This window comes from Leptidea sinapis, chromosome 14 (genome assembly GCF_905404315.1).
Source record: "Leptidea sinapis chromosome 14, ilLepSina1.1, whole genome shotgun sequence".
Lineage (NCBI taxonomy): Eukaryota > Metazoa > Arthropoda > Insecta > Lepidoptera > Pieridae > Leptidea > Leptidea sinapis.
Window position 1 is genome coordinate 11,359,834 of NC_066278.1, and position 17,609 is coordinate 11,377,442.

Genomic DNA, 17,609 nt, shown 5'->3' on the forward strand with positions numbered 1-17,609 from the left:
TTATTTTTTTAAATTTCCCAATATGTGAGCCCTAAACTGTTGAAATAGTATCGATTGAACTAATATAATTTTATATTTGCAGATATTTTGACAGAGAGAGCACTGATAAGTACAATTTTGAAGCAGTCGCTACGGATCAAGGACGATACATTGCAAGATCACAAAAAGTTACTGTAGAAGTATCTATTCATGATGTAAATGACAATAAGCCAGTTTTTACTAAATATCCTTTTAAAGAACAAGTTGCAACACTTACGCCACCTGGACAAAGCTTAATTCGAGTTGCAGCTACAGATAATGATATAGGAACTAATTCTGAAATTTTGTTTGAGCTCTTAGACAGTTCAAATCATAAGTTCCGTATTAATCCTACAACAGGTGTCTTAACAGCTACTCAGAGTTTAGCTAGTGAAAATGGTAAACTGCTTCATTTAAAAGTTATAGCCAAAGATAAAGGAAATCCCCCACAAAGCTCCATAGGGCTAATAGAACTACATATAGGAGATTTTTCTGATCAAGTACCTATTTTGAAATTCCAAAATTTTTATTACAATGTTACAATATTTGAAAATTTGGCATATGGGAAAGAAGTACTGCAAGTCACAGCACTGAGAAGTGATGGACGACGTCAAAGAATTATCTATGAAATTGGCAATGGAAATGATCATTATGTATTTCATATAGATAGTAATACTGGTGTTATCAGAATCAATAATTCTGAAAGTCTAGACTATGAATCTTATCCAGGACCAAACATAACTTTAACGGTTGTTGCTCGAACCGAGGGCAGTCCCATTTTATACGGATACTGCGAAGCCGTTGTAAATTTAATTGACCAAAACGATCATGCACCAAAATTTACACAGCAAGAGTACACGGCAAATGTATTTGAAGGAAATATTAAAGGTGAATTTGTTGTACAACTTAAAGCTAAAGATAATGATGAAGGAGTAAACGCTCGGATATTGTATCACATAGTAGATGGAAATCATGACAACGCCTTTATAATTGAACCAGCTTTTTCTGGATCAGTAAAAACAAACATTGTACTTGACCGAGAAATAAGAGAATCTTATAAGCTCACTGTGATAGCTACTGATGAGGGAAACCCTCAAATGACAGGCACAGCTACACTCAGAATAAATGTTGTTGATGTCAATGATAATCAACCTACATTTCCCCCACCCAACACAATTTATATTTCTGAGGGTAAGTGGTAGTTGTTACAACTTTATATTATATTAAAAGGTTTATAATATGTTATTTTACAAGTGTGTATAATAATGTATTTTAACAATAAATAAGTTTGTTTTAAGTAATAATTTGTTGAAGGCTAAATTTTATTTTACAGACACAGAAGTTGGATCAATTTTAACTTCAGTCACTGCAAATGATGTGGACTCATATCCAGCCTTAAAATATACACTGACTCCAGAAGATCAAACTTTTTCCATTGATAGATACAGTGGCAAAATAGTTCTTAAAAAGGAATTAGATTTCGAAAGCCAGGATAATTATTACATAAATGTAACTGCATCAGATAGTGAGCATATTGCCTCAACAACTCTAACAATAAAAGTCACTGATATAAATGATAATGCTCCAGTTTTTGAAGTTATTTCCTACAGTGCTTCCTTACCAGGTATTACCAATTATCATAAGTCAATTTAAAATTGGTTTTAAAAATGAATCTAGAACTGTCTATTGCCATTTACATTTTTATAGATTTATTGACTATAAGTACCTATTGAATGTTTTATATTCGCAAAAACTATTATTATTTTATTCGTGATATAAAAAACTATTTTTTATGTTTGTCTGAATTAGTGTCGTATAAAAGTAAAATGGTAGTAGAAAAGATATCATTGTTTTTAGATTGTTTTATAAGACATTAAATTGTTGATATTATAGTGTAATTAAGTTTATGAACAAAATAACTCAGCCCCATTTTACACAGCTGAAAACCTCCTGAGCATAACTAAAACATAGATTAAGTTTTGTACATTCTACTAAAATACTACTTGTACTAGTATAAACTCAATAAATATCAATAATAAAAGTTGATAAGTCGATGAAATCTATTTGGGATGTAAAATCACTTGATATAATTAATGTCCTTTAGCAAGTCAATTAAATCAAGTCAAAATAATTGTTTTACAACGTTAATGTAATATTATCTTATTTTTCAGATGGACCGGGGAGTATTGAAATTTTAACAGTAAAGGCAATTGACAAAGACAGTGGTGAAAATGGCGAGGTTTCTTACCGTTTACTTGAGCAAGAAGAAGGCTATTACATTAACGAGAGTACCGGAATAGTGTTTGTAAACTTTAGTTCTTTGCCCATAAATCGCAATGATATTCAATTAGACGTTATAGCTACAGACCACGGAAAACCAAGCAAGTCAACATTAGCTTCGGTCAGAATCAGTAGTGGCGCTACATCAGAAATTAAGCCATTTATTGACCAAGATACTTATAGGTAAATGTTTATTAAACCTTTAAATTTTATGTTAAGTAATAAAATAGCGACTCGTTATTTATGTTTTTGATTGAATTATAAACCCCTCATACTTCTTACTAAGAAACATCCAGATTATCTGATATTATGATGATCGAATTATTCTAGCTTGAAACTAATTTTTTTTTAATTTTCAGGATAACGATAAATGAAGAAACTAAAGTTGGTACATCTTTATTGCAAATTGGAGGAATTAATGATATTTTGAAGAAATATAACTTGGATTTTCATATAGTCTCGGGCAATGAAGGCGAAGTCTTTGAAATTAGTACTGATGGAGCTTTAGTGCTTGTAAGAAAGATCGATAGAGAAGTCTTAGATTCATATATTCTTGGAATCGCAGCTGTTGAGCAAGGAAAAATGTTATCGCACAAGCAAAACAATACTTCTATAAATATTTTTGTGACAGTAACAGATGCAAATGATAATCCACCAATATTTAGTGTTAATAGTTTCGAAATAACTGTTAGTGAAGATGCTAATATAGGTTCTAGTATAATGCATTTATCTGTATCGGATTCAGATTTAATCGGAACAATTAATTCTGCAGTAGTTTATAATATATCATCTGGTAATGACGAACGTTTATTCTATATTCATCCAACTTCAGGAGTCTTGACTGTAAACAAAACACTAGATTATGATACAGGTCAAACTAAGTATAAACTTATTATAATTGCTTGTGACCAAGGAATGCCATGCTTATGTAATTCAGCTTTCATACAGATAAATATTCTTGATGTAAATGATAATACTCCCACATTCCCCGTTAGTGAATATTTTGAAAATATTGCTGAGAATGAAAGAGCTGGCACGTCAGTTTTTACAACCAGAGCCATTGACTCAGATAAAGGCAAATATGGAGTATTGAATTACTCGATTGTTTCACCATCAGCAATGTACAGTAAAAATGAAGACGATTGGAAATTATTTCAAATAGATTCTTCAAGTGGTGTTATTAATACACTCGCAGTTTTTGATTACGAGCAGAGAAATAAATATGAGTTTTCTGTCAAAGCTTCAGATGCTGGTGGTAAAAGTACGACAGTAAAAGTAAGAGTTGACGTAGAAAGTAGAGACGAATTTTATCCTCAATTTACACAGAAAACTTATAACTTTGGTGTTCCAAAATCAGGGCCATTACCAATAGGTTATAGTATAGGTAAAGTAACTGCAACTGACCGAGACAAAGGAATTGATGGTCGTTTGGTATATCAACTCTCAACACCTCATCCTTACTTTAAAATAAATAGAACTACTGGTGCTATATTACTAAAAAAGAAGGTAGAGTCTATACAGAATTTATTTAGAGGTGATAAATCTATAAGCTTAGTGATCACAGCAAGCTCAGGTCGCCAAGGTTCCTTGACAAATAAGACTGCAGTTGAAATACTACTAGACCCTGAAGCTGTAGTAATGGATTCTGGAAACATTCTTACGGATACTGCCATGGCGCAAAATAATGGACTGTCAGATTGGGCGCTAGGCCTTTTAATTGCTTTTATATGTATCATTATAATATTTGCTGCAGCGTTTCTTTTTTTACACATGAAAAATAAACGAAATAAAAAGGAAAATAAACCAGGCCTGAGTTCTGATGGTGTAGGAGCTACAAATAGCTATGTGGATCCCAGTGCATTTGATACCATCCCAATACGTAATACAGGTCCTGTTAATTCAGCAAATCAGTTTGCCCCGCCAAAATATGATGAAATACCACCATACGGCGCACATACCACTAGCTCAAATTCTGGAGCAGCAACAACGTCGGAACTATCAGGATCAGAACAATCAGGGTCAAGTGGTCGAGGATCAGCTGAAGATGGTGAAGACGGAGAAGACGAGGAAATTAGAATGATCAACGAGGGACCACTTCAACGTGAAAGGCAGTCAAATGGTGTCGATGACGATAACCTTTCTGATGTATCCGTCCATAATACTCAAGAGTATTTAGCCAGGCTAGGTATTGTTGACACTGGAACTGCGGGTGGTGCATCGACGTCCTCGCGTAGGTGTTCAGAGAATGTAGGAAACAAGGACAATATGGCACTACATCATGGTCCAATTGAACCGATGCATATATTTGATGACGATGGTTCGCATGAAAATGATATTACTAATTTAATATATGCGAAATTAAATGAAGTAACTGGTAGTGATAGGGGAAGTAGTGCAGATGAAGCAGGCGCAAGTGTTGACAGGGCAATGGTTCTGGGGTCATATCCAAGCGCTCCAGGAGAAAATCCTGCAATTCACACAGCAGGCCCTTCTATGACAGGAAGTTTGAGTTCAATTGTTCATTCAGAAGAAGAGTTGACAGGAAGCTATAACTGGGACTATCTCCTTGATTGGGGTCCCCAATATCAACCTTTAGCTCATGTTTTTTCTGAAATTGCTCGTTTGAAAGATGACGCAGTCTCTCTTCAAAGTGGAAATAGTGGAGCATCTAGCGCGAAAAGTAAAAACACTTCAATATCTGGTGGGAAAAGTGTGCCTCCTCCATTATTAACAACAGTAGCACCAAGAAGTTGTCCAGCTCCTTCTCTTTCATGTAGGCAACCGCAACATTTATTGCCTAGGTCGCCCATTAGTCATGACGTACCTGGTGCCTTTTCAGCTGCAGCAGCCATGTCACCTTCCTTTTCACCATCTTTATCACCGTTAGCGACTAGATCTCCATCTATGTCCCCATTAGTAGTACCGGGTCTCCCACCAGCACCATTAAACAGAAAACCTCCACACTCATCAATGAGGTTATAGACTTCGTTATTTGTAAATTAAATCAAATTGACTGTTTGCCTTATAAGTATTAGTTTTATATTAATATTTATTGATTGCCGATGTGATCGGCTTAGGATTGTAAATTTTAGTATCATTTTGTGCATGTTATTTACATTGTATAATCCTGAATATGCTCAGAGTGATTTTAAGCGCTTATACCGATTTTGCGGTAGATGTAAATAAATTTATAAATTCGGGTCCTAACTTTAAATGTAAATATTAATGTATATTTAAATGCATTGTTGTATAGTATAAAAAGAAGACTGCCATGTTATTATACGTAAAACAAAATCAGCTTTATCGTAAGCTATAAGGATAGATAGGACTAATATGAATTCATTTATTGTTACTTTTGCAAGATTCATTTTTCAAGGCTTCCGCCATGTTCTAATTTTTTTTTTTAAATGTCAAATGTCTTAAATGCTTAAAATTTGTAGATTTTTTAAATAAAATTGTCATGAAATACAAACTTATTACCATTTTTGAATACTTTTAATGGAATGTCTAAAAGAGTAAATAGCAGTTACATCATGTATCTTTGAATTAATAAATATTTTAATATATATTTTTGAGCCTAAAATGTACTTCAAATTGTAAAACTACTGTGATTTTCGTCTTAGTAAATATAAGTTCAGTTCATGTCATTTGAAATATTTTGAGGTTTCCAAAAATATTATGATACAAATATATTAAATAATTAATTGTAAAATACTTCAACAGAAAATTATAGAAGTTGTAGTTGGCACTGTATATTATTGTTAAAGTGTTTGTCGAAATATTTCAAATGAATTGTATAAAATGTAAATAACTTTAAATGTAAATTTGTTATATCCTTATGTTCATTGACGTTGAAGTTATGTCAAGGAAAAAGATTAAATTGTAAAACTTATGTCTGATTTTTATTTTCTGTTATGTTGTTAAGTGATCCCCGCCGCCCATATACTCTTGCAACACCAGGTTAATCACAGGAGCATTACCAGCGTTCAAGGAAGATGTACGCGTCTTTTTTGGAGGTACCCATGTCTTATTGTCCCGGATTTACCGCATAAGGTATTCCTTAAAGAACTTTTGTTCCTTAAAAATCACACTGTGGAGAACTGCCACAGATTCAGATTGTGGGGTGACAGATAATATCCTAATTTGTGGCGTGTTTTGCGAAGGTGGAATTCGATGGCAGGTGAAACAGCTCTTTGGAACACTCCCCGTGATAAATGCGATAGAAGATACACAGTGAAGCGATGTCTCTAAGCAACGGGAGGTGATCGAGCCATTCACAAAGCACTGGATCCCCGACAATTCGATTCTGTGTTGTAAGCGGTCAAATGATTCCACTTAATACTAGGGTGCGCCAGACCAGAAATGACAGCAATACTCGATATGTGGCAGGCCCTGCTCTTTTAAGAGCGTCGAGCGAGAATGTGGGCCGGATTGAAGTATTGCCGTTCTCTGTTTATGTCACCCAGCTCCATCGATTGCCAATTTGGCTTTGCGCCCTCCAGGTTACCGCGGAATGGGCAATCACTCGAAATTTCAAGTCCCAGTATTCCGATACTAGACGAGGCTTCTTAAAGCCTCTCTTAAGAGGGTTTTTTAGTGGTAAACGCGTTAATTTGAGTCTTCTGGGGGCTTATGGAATACAATTATCATTATTGTTTGATACCTTCTGTCACATATTTGCATACTTGGCGTCGATATATCGAGCGACGTTCAGTTCCGTGGTCACTTGGAAGAGAAGGCCAAACTGGCCTCTAAAAAGTTTGGTGTACTCAGTAAGGCGAAACAGCACTTCACTATAAGCCACCGATTGCAACTTTATAAGGCGCAAATTCGGCCTCACATGGAGTCCTGTTCTCACCTCTGGGCGGGTGCTCTCCAGTACTCCATTTGACCGCATACAACGAAGAGCGGTTCGAATCATCGACGATCAAGTCATCTCCGATCGACTTGATTCTTTGGCATTACGTAGAGATATGGGTTCTTTCTGCATCTTCTACCGCATTTATCACGGGGAGTGCTCAGAGGAGCTGCTGTTCGGGTTGATTCCAGCTGCCGAATTTCACCACCGGACATTACCTGCAAAGTACCACCCGCATCACGTAGACGTTCGTTAGAGTAAGTGTTCTGTGCGTAGACGTCTGGCATTCCACAACCGCGCGTTCTGTTAGAAATTTCTTGCCTCGCACAGCCACTTTGTGGTATCATTTACCGGCTGCTGTTTTCCCGGATAGATACCACTTAGGGACCATAAAGTAAAAGCTTACTCCCACCTTAAAGGCCGGCAACGCAATTCTTGACACGCCTGTTGATGCGGATGTCCATGGGCAGTTGCCTCACCTTTCACGGTATGCCGTGAGCCTCGTGCCCGTTGGATCCCTCTTATATATAAAGATAAACAAGTTTTCCATAGTAAAAGTGTTCCGTGTAAAAGGATTTTTAGAAAATAAAACAAAAAATAGATACTTGTTTAATACTTAATACTCTAAATACGAATACATAATATTATCACAGTTTGCAACTAATCTAAGTAATCTACTTAACTTCATAGCTGAAAATGATTGATTGATTTCATGGAATAAAAAGGCATTTAAATCTTAGTAAATAACTACCAACAACTATAGAAAATAACAATATTCATCTAAGATTATTATATCAAATAATAATTAAAATATGCTCATAATTTTATTATTTCATGTATTTACGTACAATTAACCCTTTATTGGTGAAAACCTCGTTGACTACTTACTTAGTATTAATGCGTGGAAAGTGTATATGAATTTTATCTACACCTCTCTATAAAAGATTTTTATGAAGTTACCTTAATGCCAACATTAAAACACTCAACGTCCTAATAACGATTACATCATAAAAACGAGTGTTGTAGTGAAATTCAGTACAACATTACAACACTTGTTTGCATGATGTAATGGTTACTAGGACTGGCATGTTAACTGTAAGCTAACTGTTTCAGAATCTCTTATAGAGGTTTCATATTATGGGAGTAAATAAAGTCTTGTATGCAACTGATTATAATTAGGTATCAAAACACTCATGTGATATTATCACATTATTATCGCATTCGTGTTTTAATACCCTTTATTACACAACAGTTGCATAAATAACTATAGCACTAAAACAATACGCTTATTCACTAAAGAGGGTTGTCGACAACATACTTTCAAGTGCTAAAGTTGAAACATAACAAATGTTTCATAGTAATGAAAAAAATAGACCTTTACTAGAAATTTACTTAGACCGAAAACAAACAGTTTATTTTCTATTATTTTTCATTGTTATATTTTTAACCCAAACTTCAAGATTTTGATTAACGTGATTTTAATTGGAATTTCAGAAAAACGTTCCAAACAACAATCATGTCGAAATTTAGTTAAGAACACAAAACTAGTCACGTGATTCATAGTAACGGACTGACAGAAAGCAGCCCTATTGTCACTCCTTAAATGACATTATGACTCAGTAGCCCAACCCACATGTATTGAATACACTAATATTTATTAAACTTTAAACACGAATTTCTTAAAATATGATGTTTGTGGCTTGGAACGATTTTCAGGAACTACGTCCAATTGTTATTCCTGATATAGATAGGTTATATTAGGCCAAATAGAGATCTAAAAGTTGACGTTCAGGTGCTGTATAGAGATATTTCCGTGCTAACATGAATTATTAGTACCAATTGCGGTAAAAAGTTTTACTACTTTTTGCTTAGCTGCATTTATTATTGTCGTCTCAAATGATGTATGTACCTTGATATTAGGTATATGTTTGAAGTTGTGCTTAGTATTTAAAGAATGATATTAATAATTTGAAAACATCGTATCACATAATTTCTATTATTAAACAAGCAAATTAGCAATTATTATTAGATTATAATATTAACAATCATCTCCTATTTATTGCATTCTAAGGACGACTAATTACATATTGCTGTTTTAATTAAAGTTAATACGATATGTGATAAAAATTCGGATGTAGGTAAAATTTCCTAACGTTTTTGTGATCTGTGAAGGAAAACAACTAGATGCTATTTATACTTACTAAAACAAGCCGTTCAAACATAAGAATGCATTTAATTGATGTTGATTGATTGATGCATTCTGGGCATGTCCGATTGTAACATACTAATTATCAAAAATGTAAACAAAATGGCACAGACAGCGTAGAGTGTTTATAATATGTGCAACCGATCGATTTTGCAATGTTAAATTTATTGAGTATGATCCAAACTTGTATTCAGTGATGTTACAACTTTATTACAATGATTGCAAAAGCAAAAACCTACTCACACTTTTACACCTACTTCCGATTTTACACCTGAGATATTATAAAGCTATACCCCATGGATTTATATTAACAGACAATTTATGATGTATCCGTTCGTTCCCTGATATGATATTTCCAGATTATGCACAGGTAATGTCACAGATAGTATACAAATATAATAATATTATAACAAAGTGTGTACACCTTTCTAAATGTCGTCAACGCTCCTGTGAGTCCTCTGGTGTTGCAAGAGAATGTGGGCGGCTTATTTTCTACCTCTTTCATAAAAAAAGATAAAGAGAATCGAAGTATTATTTCATTTTAATTATGTGATTTACATTTTAATCACACCGTTCAAACAAACTTTTGCTTACCTCATTTTTATTCAATAATTAACGTTACAACATACCATAAATCAGTACTTATTCATTAAACTTACGATTAAAGCATTGCTACTTCCATCATGGCCTCTACACAAAAAACTATTAAGGTCGGACCGCATTAGAACGGCGCTGCGCGGCGTGTCGCTTCATGTCGCTCGACGCTACCTATCGCATTACAACTGCAGTAAGCAGCTCACGTGATTTCTATACCATTTCGCATGCGTTAGAAGATGAGCGATAGTGACGAAGATATGGTCAGATTATGGTCATTATTTGTTGTGTGCAGAAAAAGAACGATCTATAGAAGAGAAAAAAATAAGAAGAACATCTGACGTGCCAAGGTCACGCTATTATGTAAGCGAATATCACTTTTTGTTCATGCCGCGCTGTGCAGTGTACCACGACGCCGTTGTAATGTGGTCCGGCCTTTAGCATTACAGTCCTAAGGCACTTATAGGCTATGATAAAATTAACGATATACAAACTGGAATTCGTGCGAGACCATCTACAAATTCTAACAGTGAGCGACCAGGCTTTTATCAAACAAAGAAAAAATTATAATTGAAATCACAAAAATCATATGTAAGATGCGCTATAATCGCAACACACGTGTAGGGCTATCTAACCTTAATCATAAAAAGAAAATTCTAAAATTTAAAGTAAATAATTAAAAATTTGAAATTTCCAAACAAACAATTAATTTAATTAGAAAACGAAATTTTGAAATCGACGATCACGAATCACCATTACGTGTTCGCATTTAATAACGACACCAAGTAGGTGTCAGTGCCTACGCTAGCCCGCGACTACTAGATTTCTTACAGGTTGTTCCGAAATTATATATAATGTCGCCGTTGGAGTGCCATGCTGTATACAGGATGTAATTGTTAAAGAGATATTAAAAAAATTTAGAAAGTTCATTGTATCGTACAACAAAGCCTTCGAATACAAAATTTTGTAATAACCTTTTTAAATAAGGGAAATAAAGTTCTGTACTAATGCTATACTAAATGTATGGAAGTAATTAATATCAAAATTATGGATACTTCAAGTTCTATTTAAAAAAAGTTATTGATGTCACTTTACTAATTAGGGAATTGTAACTTTCGACATTAGTTTAAAGTTTTAGTCACACTTTACGATTACATCAGTAGGTTTTTTTATGGTCGAGACGAGCAGGACGTTCAGCTAATAGTTATTGATACGCTCTGCGCATTACTATGCAGTGCCGCTCAGGATTCTTGAAGAACCCAAAAATTTTGAGCGGCACTACAACTGCGCACGTCACCTTGAGACATAAGATGTTAAGTCTCATTTGCCCAGTAATTTCACTAGCTACGCCGCCCTTCAGACCGAAACATTGTAATGCGTCACGGCAGAAATAGGCGCCGTTGTGGTTCATAATCTAGCCGGCATCCTATGCAATGGAGCCTCCCACAGGTTGATGCATATTTAATAACATGATTGTGAAGTACTGTGTCAACTATTCAGAATGGACTACTAATTGGCTGACATCAACATATAAATCAATAACAAAAGCCACTACATTACAAATGCATTGTTAGCCATATCATTTCTAAAACACTCTCTTCTATACGTGATAAAATTAGTTGGAATCAATTCGATCCAAGCGCATATCAATAATGATGTCATCGGAATCTATTGACTTCTTACAAGACATATCGAGTTCCGTGTTAGTTGTCGGGAGAGTCCCGTTGGTTGCTACAGGCTCCTGAAATTAAATCATATTGTTTTTATTAATATTCTCCTTCTTACTTGAATGTAGGCGAACAACTCACATTTAATAATTATTATTAAGATTTTTTTATGACAATAAGGGACGAGATGAGCAGGATATTCAGCTGATGATAATTGATATGCCTTGCCCATTACAATGCAGTGTCGCTCAGGATTCTTGATAAAACCAAAAATTACAAGCGGCACTACAATTGCACTCGTCACTTTTATACATAAGTTGTCAAGTCTCATTTACGTAGTAATTTCATTAGCTGCGGCGCCCTTCAGATCGAAAAAAAATTAAATGTATACTGTAATTATAATATAGTATATATATATAAACGCTTCACGGTAGAAATAGGCGCCGTTACTGTACCCATCATCTAGCCGGCATCCTGTGCAAAGGAGCCTCCCACTGAATGCAGGAGTAAAATACGCTCAACATGTTAAAAAAATAATCATTAATTTGACATAATATCTATATGTTATTATCATTATTTGTATAAAAATATAAAGCACCATATTTCATGGCATTCACAATACTTGATAGTACTTCCTCACACTGTAGTTCAGATCAAGTTTATCTACCGAAAACCTACACCATTAAAAGGTTCATCACGTAAGCAAAGGATTTTATACAAATTATACCTACTACAGATGTCGCTATGAACCTAAATGTCGTTATTATTTAAAAAAATGAAATCTATAATTACAGGGTGGTCCAAAAGTCCGTTAACATTTGAATCGGTTGCCGAGTTTAGCAGTGGCGGCGGAGGGGAGTGGAGGGGTTACGCATTGCAAGAGCTGCCAATGGAAATTTTGTATCATGGTGTCGTTTAGCGGTAGTCAACGTGCGTTTTGTGTACGCGAGTACTATCGAAACAACGATTCTGCGACCTTAGCTCAACGAAAGTTTTGCTATCATTACAAGATACGACACAAAAATCAAGCTCCATCAGGTGTGTTAATTAAAAAATGGGTGCTCAAGTTGGAGAAGACGGGTTCAACAATGGATTTACCTCGATCTGGCTGGCCTAGAACGTCGAGGGACCCCGAAAACGTGGAGCGAGTTAAATTGTCTGTTCGTGAACAACCTGGACTTTCAACTCTAAAGCGGTCTGCTGTCCTTAACGTGCCAAGATAATGATGTATTAAACCGCATTCTCAAGAAAGATTTAAGTCTTCATTCCTATAAAATCCAAATGGTGCAGGAATTAAGGCCTCAGGACCATGCCACTAGGTTGCAGTTTGCGAACAAAATGGTAGAGCGATTCACCAGTTTTACAAACATTTTTTTCTCAACGAGGCACACTTCCACCTAAATGGGCATGTTAATAGACAAAATTGTAGTTATTGGAGTGACACTATGTCATGGTGATCAAAAACCCCTGCATTTCAGCCAACCAACCCAGTAACTCTTGACGAATTAAAGGATCGTATTCACACAGAAATCCAAAACATCTAAACAGAAACATGTAAAGCTGTTATCGAAAATTTCCGCTCTAGATACCAGCAATGCCAGAATAATGAAGAATTGCTTATGGATGATGTGATTTTTAAGAAATAAATTTCCCTTTTGTTTACTATTGAAAACAATAAACAATTTTGATCTACTGTAATTAGTTTTTTTTTAATCATCATTCCAATTATAAACGGACTTTTGGTCCACCCTGTACTACTAAAGATAATGAACAACTTCGATAATTTACATAAGAGAACAATATTAAATTATTGTAAAAATTAAATTACTGTTAAAAATTAAATAAAGTATCTGTTTTTTATTTCAAAAAATATTATTATCTCTACTAATATTATATATTATGTGAATGTAAGTTTTATTATTACGCTTTCTCGCCTAAACCACTCAATCGATTTCGATAAAATTTTATTCAGAGATAGAATAGAGATTCGAAAAGGACACAGGTAACCCTTTGTTGCGAAAAAATTAATGAAGGGGCTGAAATAGGGGATGAAAAGATAACTCCATAAAACTTTGTAGGCACTTGATAAGAAGATTAATTATAAGAAGAATAATTATAAAGAAGATTAAATATAAACATTTGTTCGAGCATTTTTTTAATTTATACCTACATGGGGATGAAATAGGAGATTAAAGTTCGCAGGGAAATACTATTAAAGAGACTGTCCACAATGACAAGAGATATCCGCTGTATCGTAGAAGAGCGCCGCCCCGGCAGCGTAAAGAGTAGTTTGTTACAAATAAAAAATGCGGTCCATAGTAACTATTCCACGCGGACGAAGTCGCGGTAAAAGCTAGTAGTACCACATAATTTAGTCTGAAGTATGATGCAAACGGCCTAGTTGACCAGCTAACGTCAGAGTGTCGTATTTGCGTGACGGTGTGCGCGCACATCGTAATTTTCACTCTGATAATGTTTCCCTAACGTACTTGTGCTATAACATATTCTTTGCTAACGTACGAAAAGAAGTATGACTTCAAAAAGGCTCCTTTTGTCTATATTAAAAAAATACCAACTTACCATAGATGCAGAATCACAGGCCATCAACTCGGCTTTCGATAAATGTTCGACAATGGCGGCTGTGTAACAATCTCCTAGCATGTTGTTGGTTGTTCTTATTCTGTCACTGAAAAAAACCGGTACCTTAGATAATTTATACGTCTTGACAGATTAACATCTGTGAACACACTTCTATTTCCATCATCAACTAAACGCACCGCACTCTAAAACTATATATTATGCACTAAGGGGCGTAGCTACCGCCGTATATACTGTATCAATAGTACGGGGCCCCCGACGTGCGTGAGCAAAAATTAGTAAAAACTTTTGCTGATTGCTGAAAAAAAGGCAAAAAGGCAAGGAGAGTGTTTATTTCATTTGATTTATTTGGAAATTTTTTGGTGAAAGTGGCAGATACATAATTATGATGAGTAAATATTTTAATTTTTTGCAAACATTTATTTTCCAAGGCCCATTTATGGCCCCGCCAAGGCACGCTTCGCCACTTTAATTCAGAATTAGAAGCATTATTAATTTATTACAAAAATAATACAATTACTTTATCTACACCCATGCTTTAAATCCTCTATTAAAGACTATGAAACAGTTAGCTTATTGCCAACATTAGAACACCCAATGTTCTAATAACCATTACATCATCCAAACGATTGTTGTAATGTTGTACTGAATTTCATAACAAAACTCCTATGTTTTTTTTTCGATCCCTTCATGCGCAAAGAGTTTCAACAGACAGCCACATTCTTATTACTCGATGCGTGGTATCTGTATAAATTTCAAAAACTACCAGAACGTCGCGCGTCGTAAAAAAAAAAGTAGGTTATTCGAATCCCCGCCATTCCTCTCGATATTTTTATTGTTTTGTTTACAAAAAAATAGCGATCCATTTTAAGTGCTGCAAAAGAACTTTATATTCGAGTAAATTTTAATTATTGCACTATACAAAATGTAAATTACTTCTAAAATAAATAATTGTTTCATTAATACTTAGTTTATTTGTATATAATCAGTAATGAATGATATTAGGTTACTACTAGGACTGGTGTTTTAATGTTAGTAAATTAACTGTTCCAGAATCTTTTAGAGGATTCATATTCTGGGTGTAGATAAAGTCTTGTATGCAACTGTTGATAATTAGGTATTAAAACACTCATGTGATACTATTATTACACAATCCACATTCGTGTTTTAATACCCCTTATTACACAACAGTGGCATAAATAACTATTACAAAACTGTATGCACTTATATAAAGTACTTCGATTTAAACGCGTGTTAATAACTTTTACAATTTATACGTGTAGATGTAAAAGCTGTGAACACGTCGAAAGAAAAACAGTGAACTGTTAGCCTCTACTTTCAGCAACGCCCGCACACTAAAATAAAATGACATACGTATCGCGAGTGTAAAATGTAGCTTATCACTTAATAATAATCTCCTCGGTATGCTTACAGCCACGCCAAATCGCAAACCGAGTCAAAGGTTACATATACAAAGTTTATTAAATTCATATAAGCTTACACTAAAAACATCTGATTCTTGGTGCTGAGCAATAAGGCCACTAAGCAAGGTTGGCGCATTTTCCGTAACGATTGTCCGCGTTGATATTAGATGATAAAAGGGCAAATGCCTGCACGAACGGTAGGGCTGTCCACACTAAGGTAATAAGCCTGGCATGTTTTCATGCGTTGCCTAACAGCAAGAGGTTCTATATATACGTACCTATAAATTATCCACGTCTTTAAGATGTAAGAAAAAAGTCCTTGAAAAACCTTGTTTCGGTCAGAAGGGCGCCGTAAATAGTGAAATTACTGGGTAAGTGATAGTTAACATCTTAGCTCCCAAGGAGATGAACACAATATTATGATAAACAATTATTGTAGTGCCACTCAGAATTTTTAAATTTTTCAATAATCCTGAGCTGCTCTTTGTAATGGGCAGGGCGTATCAATTACCATCTGCTGAAAGTCCTGCTCGTCTCGTCCCTTATTTTCATAAAATAACTGGTGACCTGGACGCTTTATTATCCCTCTCCAATTATTATCCTCTCTCTAAAAATTTGAATTGATAAAATAAATACTTACACAAGCCAATCCACAGCAAACAACAATGACACGTCATGGGTTGGTGCATCAACAGCAGCAAGAACAACTAGCAGCAACACCATCGCTGCTGATGGTACTGATGCTGATGATAGGGACGCTGCTGTAGACGTTAAGCTGGAAATGTATTTCAAAAATAGCCTCGTTTATCTTGTGGGTAGAGTTCACTAATAGAATATGAACAAAGGAGATAATATGATCAAATTTAGTAAATTCTCAAATTTCTCAACTGCAGCTGTTTAATCCAAAAATGGTACTAGTATGACCATTTATGTAGTCATAGTATTGTAAATACAGTTATATTTTTTTTTGAATAAATTAAAGTTGAAATAACTTTAATTTATTTTTTTAATTTAACTAATATCAGCATAAGTATCTTCGTATAACATGAGTGCAATGCTATTTAAAAGTGGTGATCTTTTGTGGAGAGCCAAAACAAACGGACAAAAATGTTTGAGTATATACAAAACAATAATATATAGTGTAATAGTGTGATTCCTTTGGACAAAATATTCATTCATACAAAAGCTATTATTTGGCATTAACAAGAGATAATTTAACGTTGCCATAATGATATTGAATAAAATTTTAGTTGTTTTCTTGTCACACGCTATTTGTCAAATGCAATAGATATCTAATAATAATAATTAATAACTAAAAGGTTTATTTGGTTCAAAAAGTTAACAGAAATCTTATAACTAATAACAATATTACACTAACTAATACAACAATAATTAATTAAAGTACCAAAATGGTGTCTAGTCAGCATTATGTTGGGAATTTTACTTCTTAACTCTGGTATTCTCTAGACACCGAGACACAGACTTCGAGAATAAAATATTTATTAAGTAAAATATATATTTAATCCCTCAAGTCTACTGCTAAACATTGGCAATGAAAATAATAAAATTATATTTATAAGTATACCTGGGTAACACTGAAAATGTTTAGAACTGGACAGTTAGAAACATCGCTAATGAAATCTTTTTTGAATTCCAATTTTAGAACTCTTTGGTAACCTGATGTAATAGTATATTGCATTCATTTGTCATTTGTTTCTGTGAATTGGCGGCAAATCTAAAACTCTTATTAAACGTGAAAGTGAACCTAACGCGAGAAAATTTTCGGTCAATGATTTATTATGACTTTGGTTGTGGGCTTACTCAACAACAAAGTTATGATAGGCTGCGATAAGCATTTCTTAATAAAGCCCCATCTCGTGCCACTATTTACAATTATTGGTTGAACGAGTTTAAGCGTGGACATAGCCATCTCAATGATGATCCGCGTGAGGGACGTCCTTTAA

The 17,609-nt window shown here is 34.5% G+C and overlaps 2 protein-coding genes across 8 annotated transcripts in view; one reads left to right on the top strand and one right to left on the bottom strand.

The window, feature by feature from the left end:
* LOC126967943 (protein dachsous) overlaps positions 1–6,190 on the top strand; it is a 304,180-nt gene extending 297,990 nt beyond the window's left edge. For both annotated transcript variants that reach the window (XM_050812652.1, XM_050812653.1), the window contains exons 13-16: positions 83–1,209; positions 1,352–1,642; positions 2,190–2,481; positions 2,658–6,190. In XM_050812652.1, coding sequence (XP_050668609.1) covers positions 83–1,209; positions 1,352–1,642; positions 2,190–2,481; positions 2,658–5,280 — 4,333 coding nt within the window. In that variant the 3' untranslated portion in view covers positions 5,281–6,190. The remainder of the gene's footprint in view (positions 1–82; positions 1,210–1,351; positions 1,643–2,189; positions 2,482–2,657) is intronic.
* Positions 6,191–7,751: 1,561 nt separating this feature from the next.
* LOC126967984 (excitatory amino acid transporter) overlaps positions 7,752–17,609 on the bottom strand; it is a 79,975-nt gene continuing 70,117 nt past the window's right edge. For all 6 annotated transcript variants that reach the window (XM_050812739.1, XM_050812740.1, XM_050812738.1 and 3 more), the window contains 3 exons: positions 16,286–16,420; positions 14,204–14,309; positions 7,752–11,697 (listed from right to left, as the gene is read on the bottom strand). In XM_050812739.1, coding sequence (XP_050668696.1) covers positions 11,572–11,697; positions 14,204–14,309; positions 16,286–16,420 — 367 coding nt within the window. In that variant the 3' untranslated portion in view covers positions 7,752–11,571. The remainder of the gene's footprint in view (positions 11,698–14,203; positions 14,310–16,285; positions 16,421–17,609) is intronic.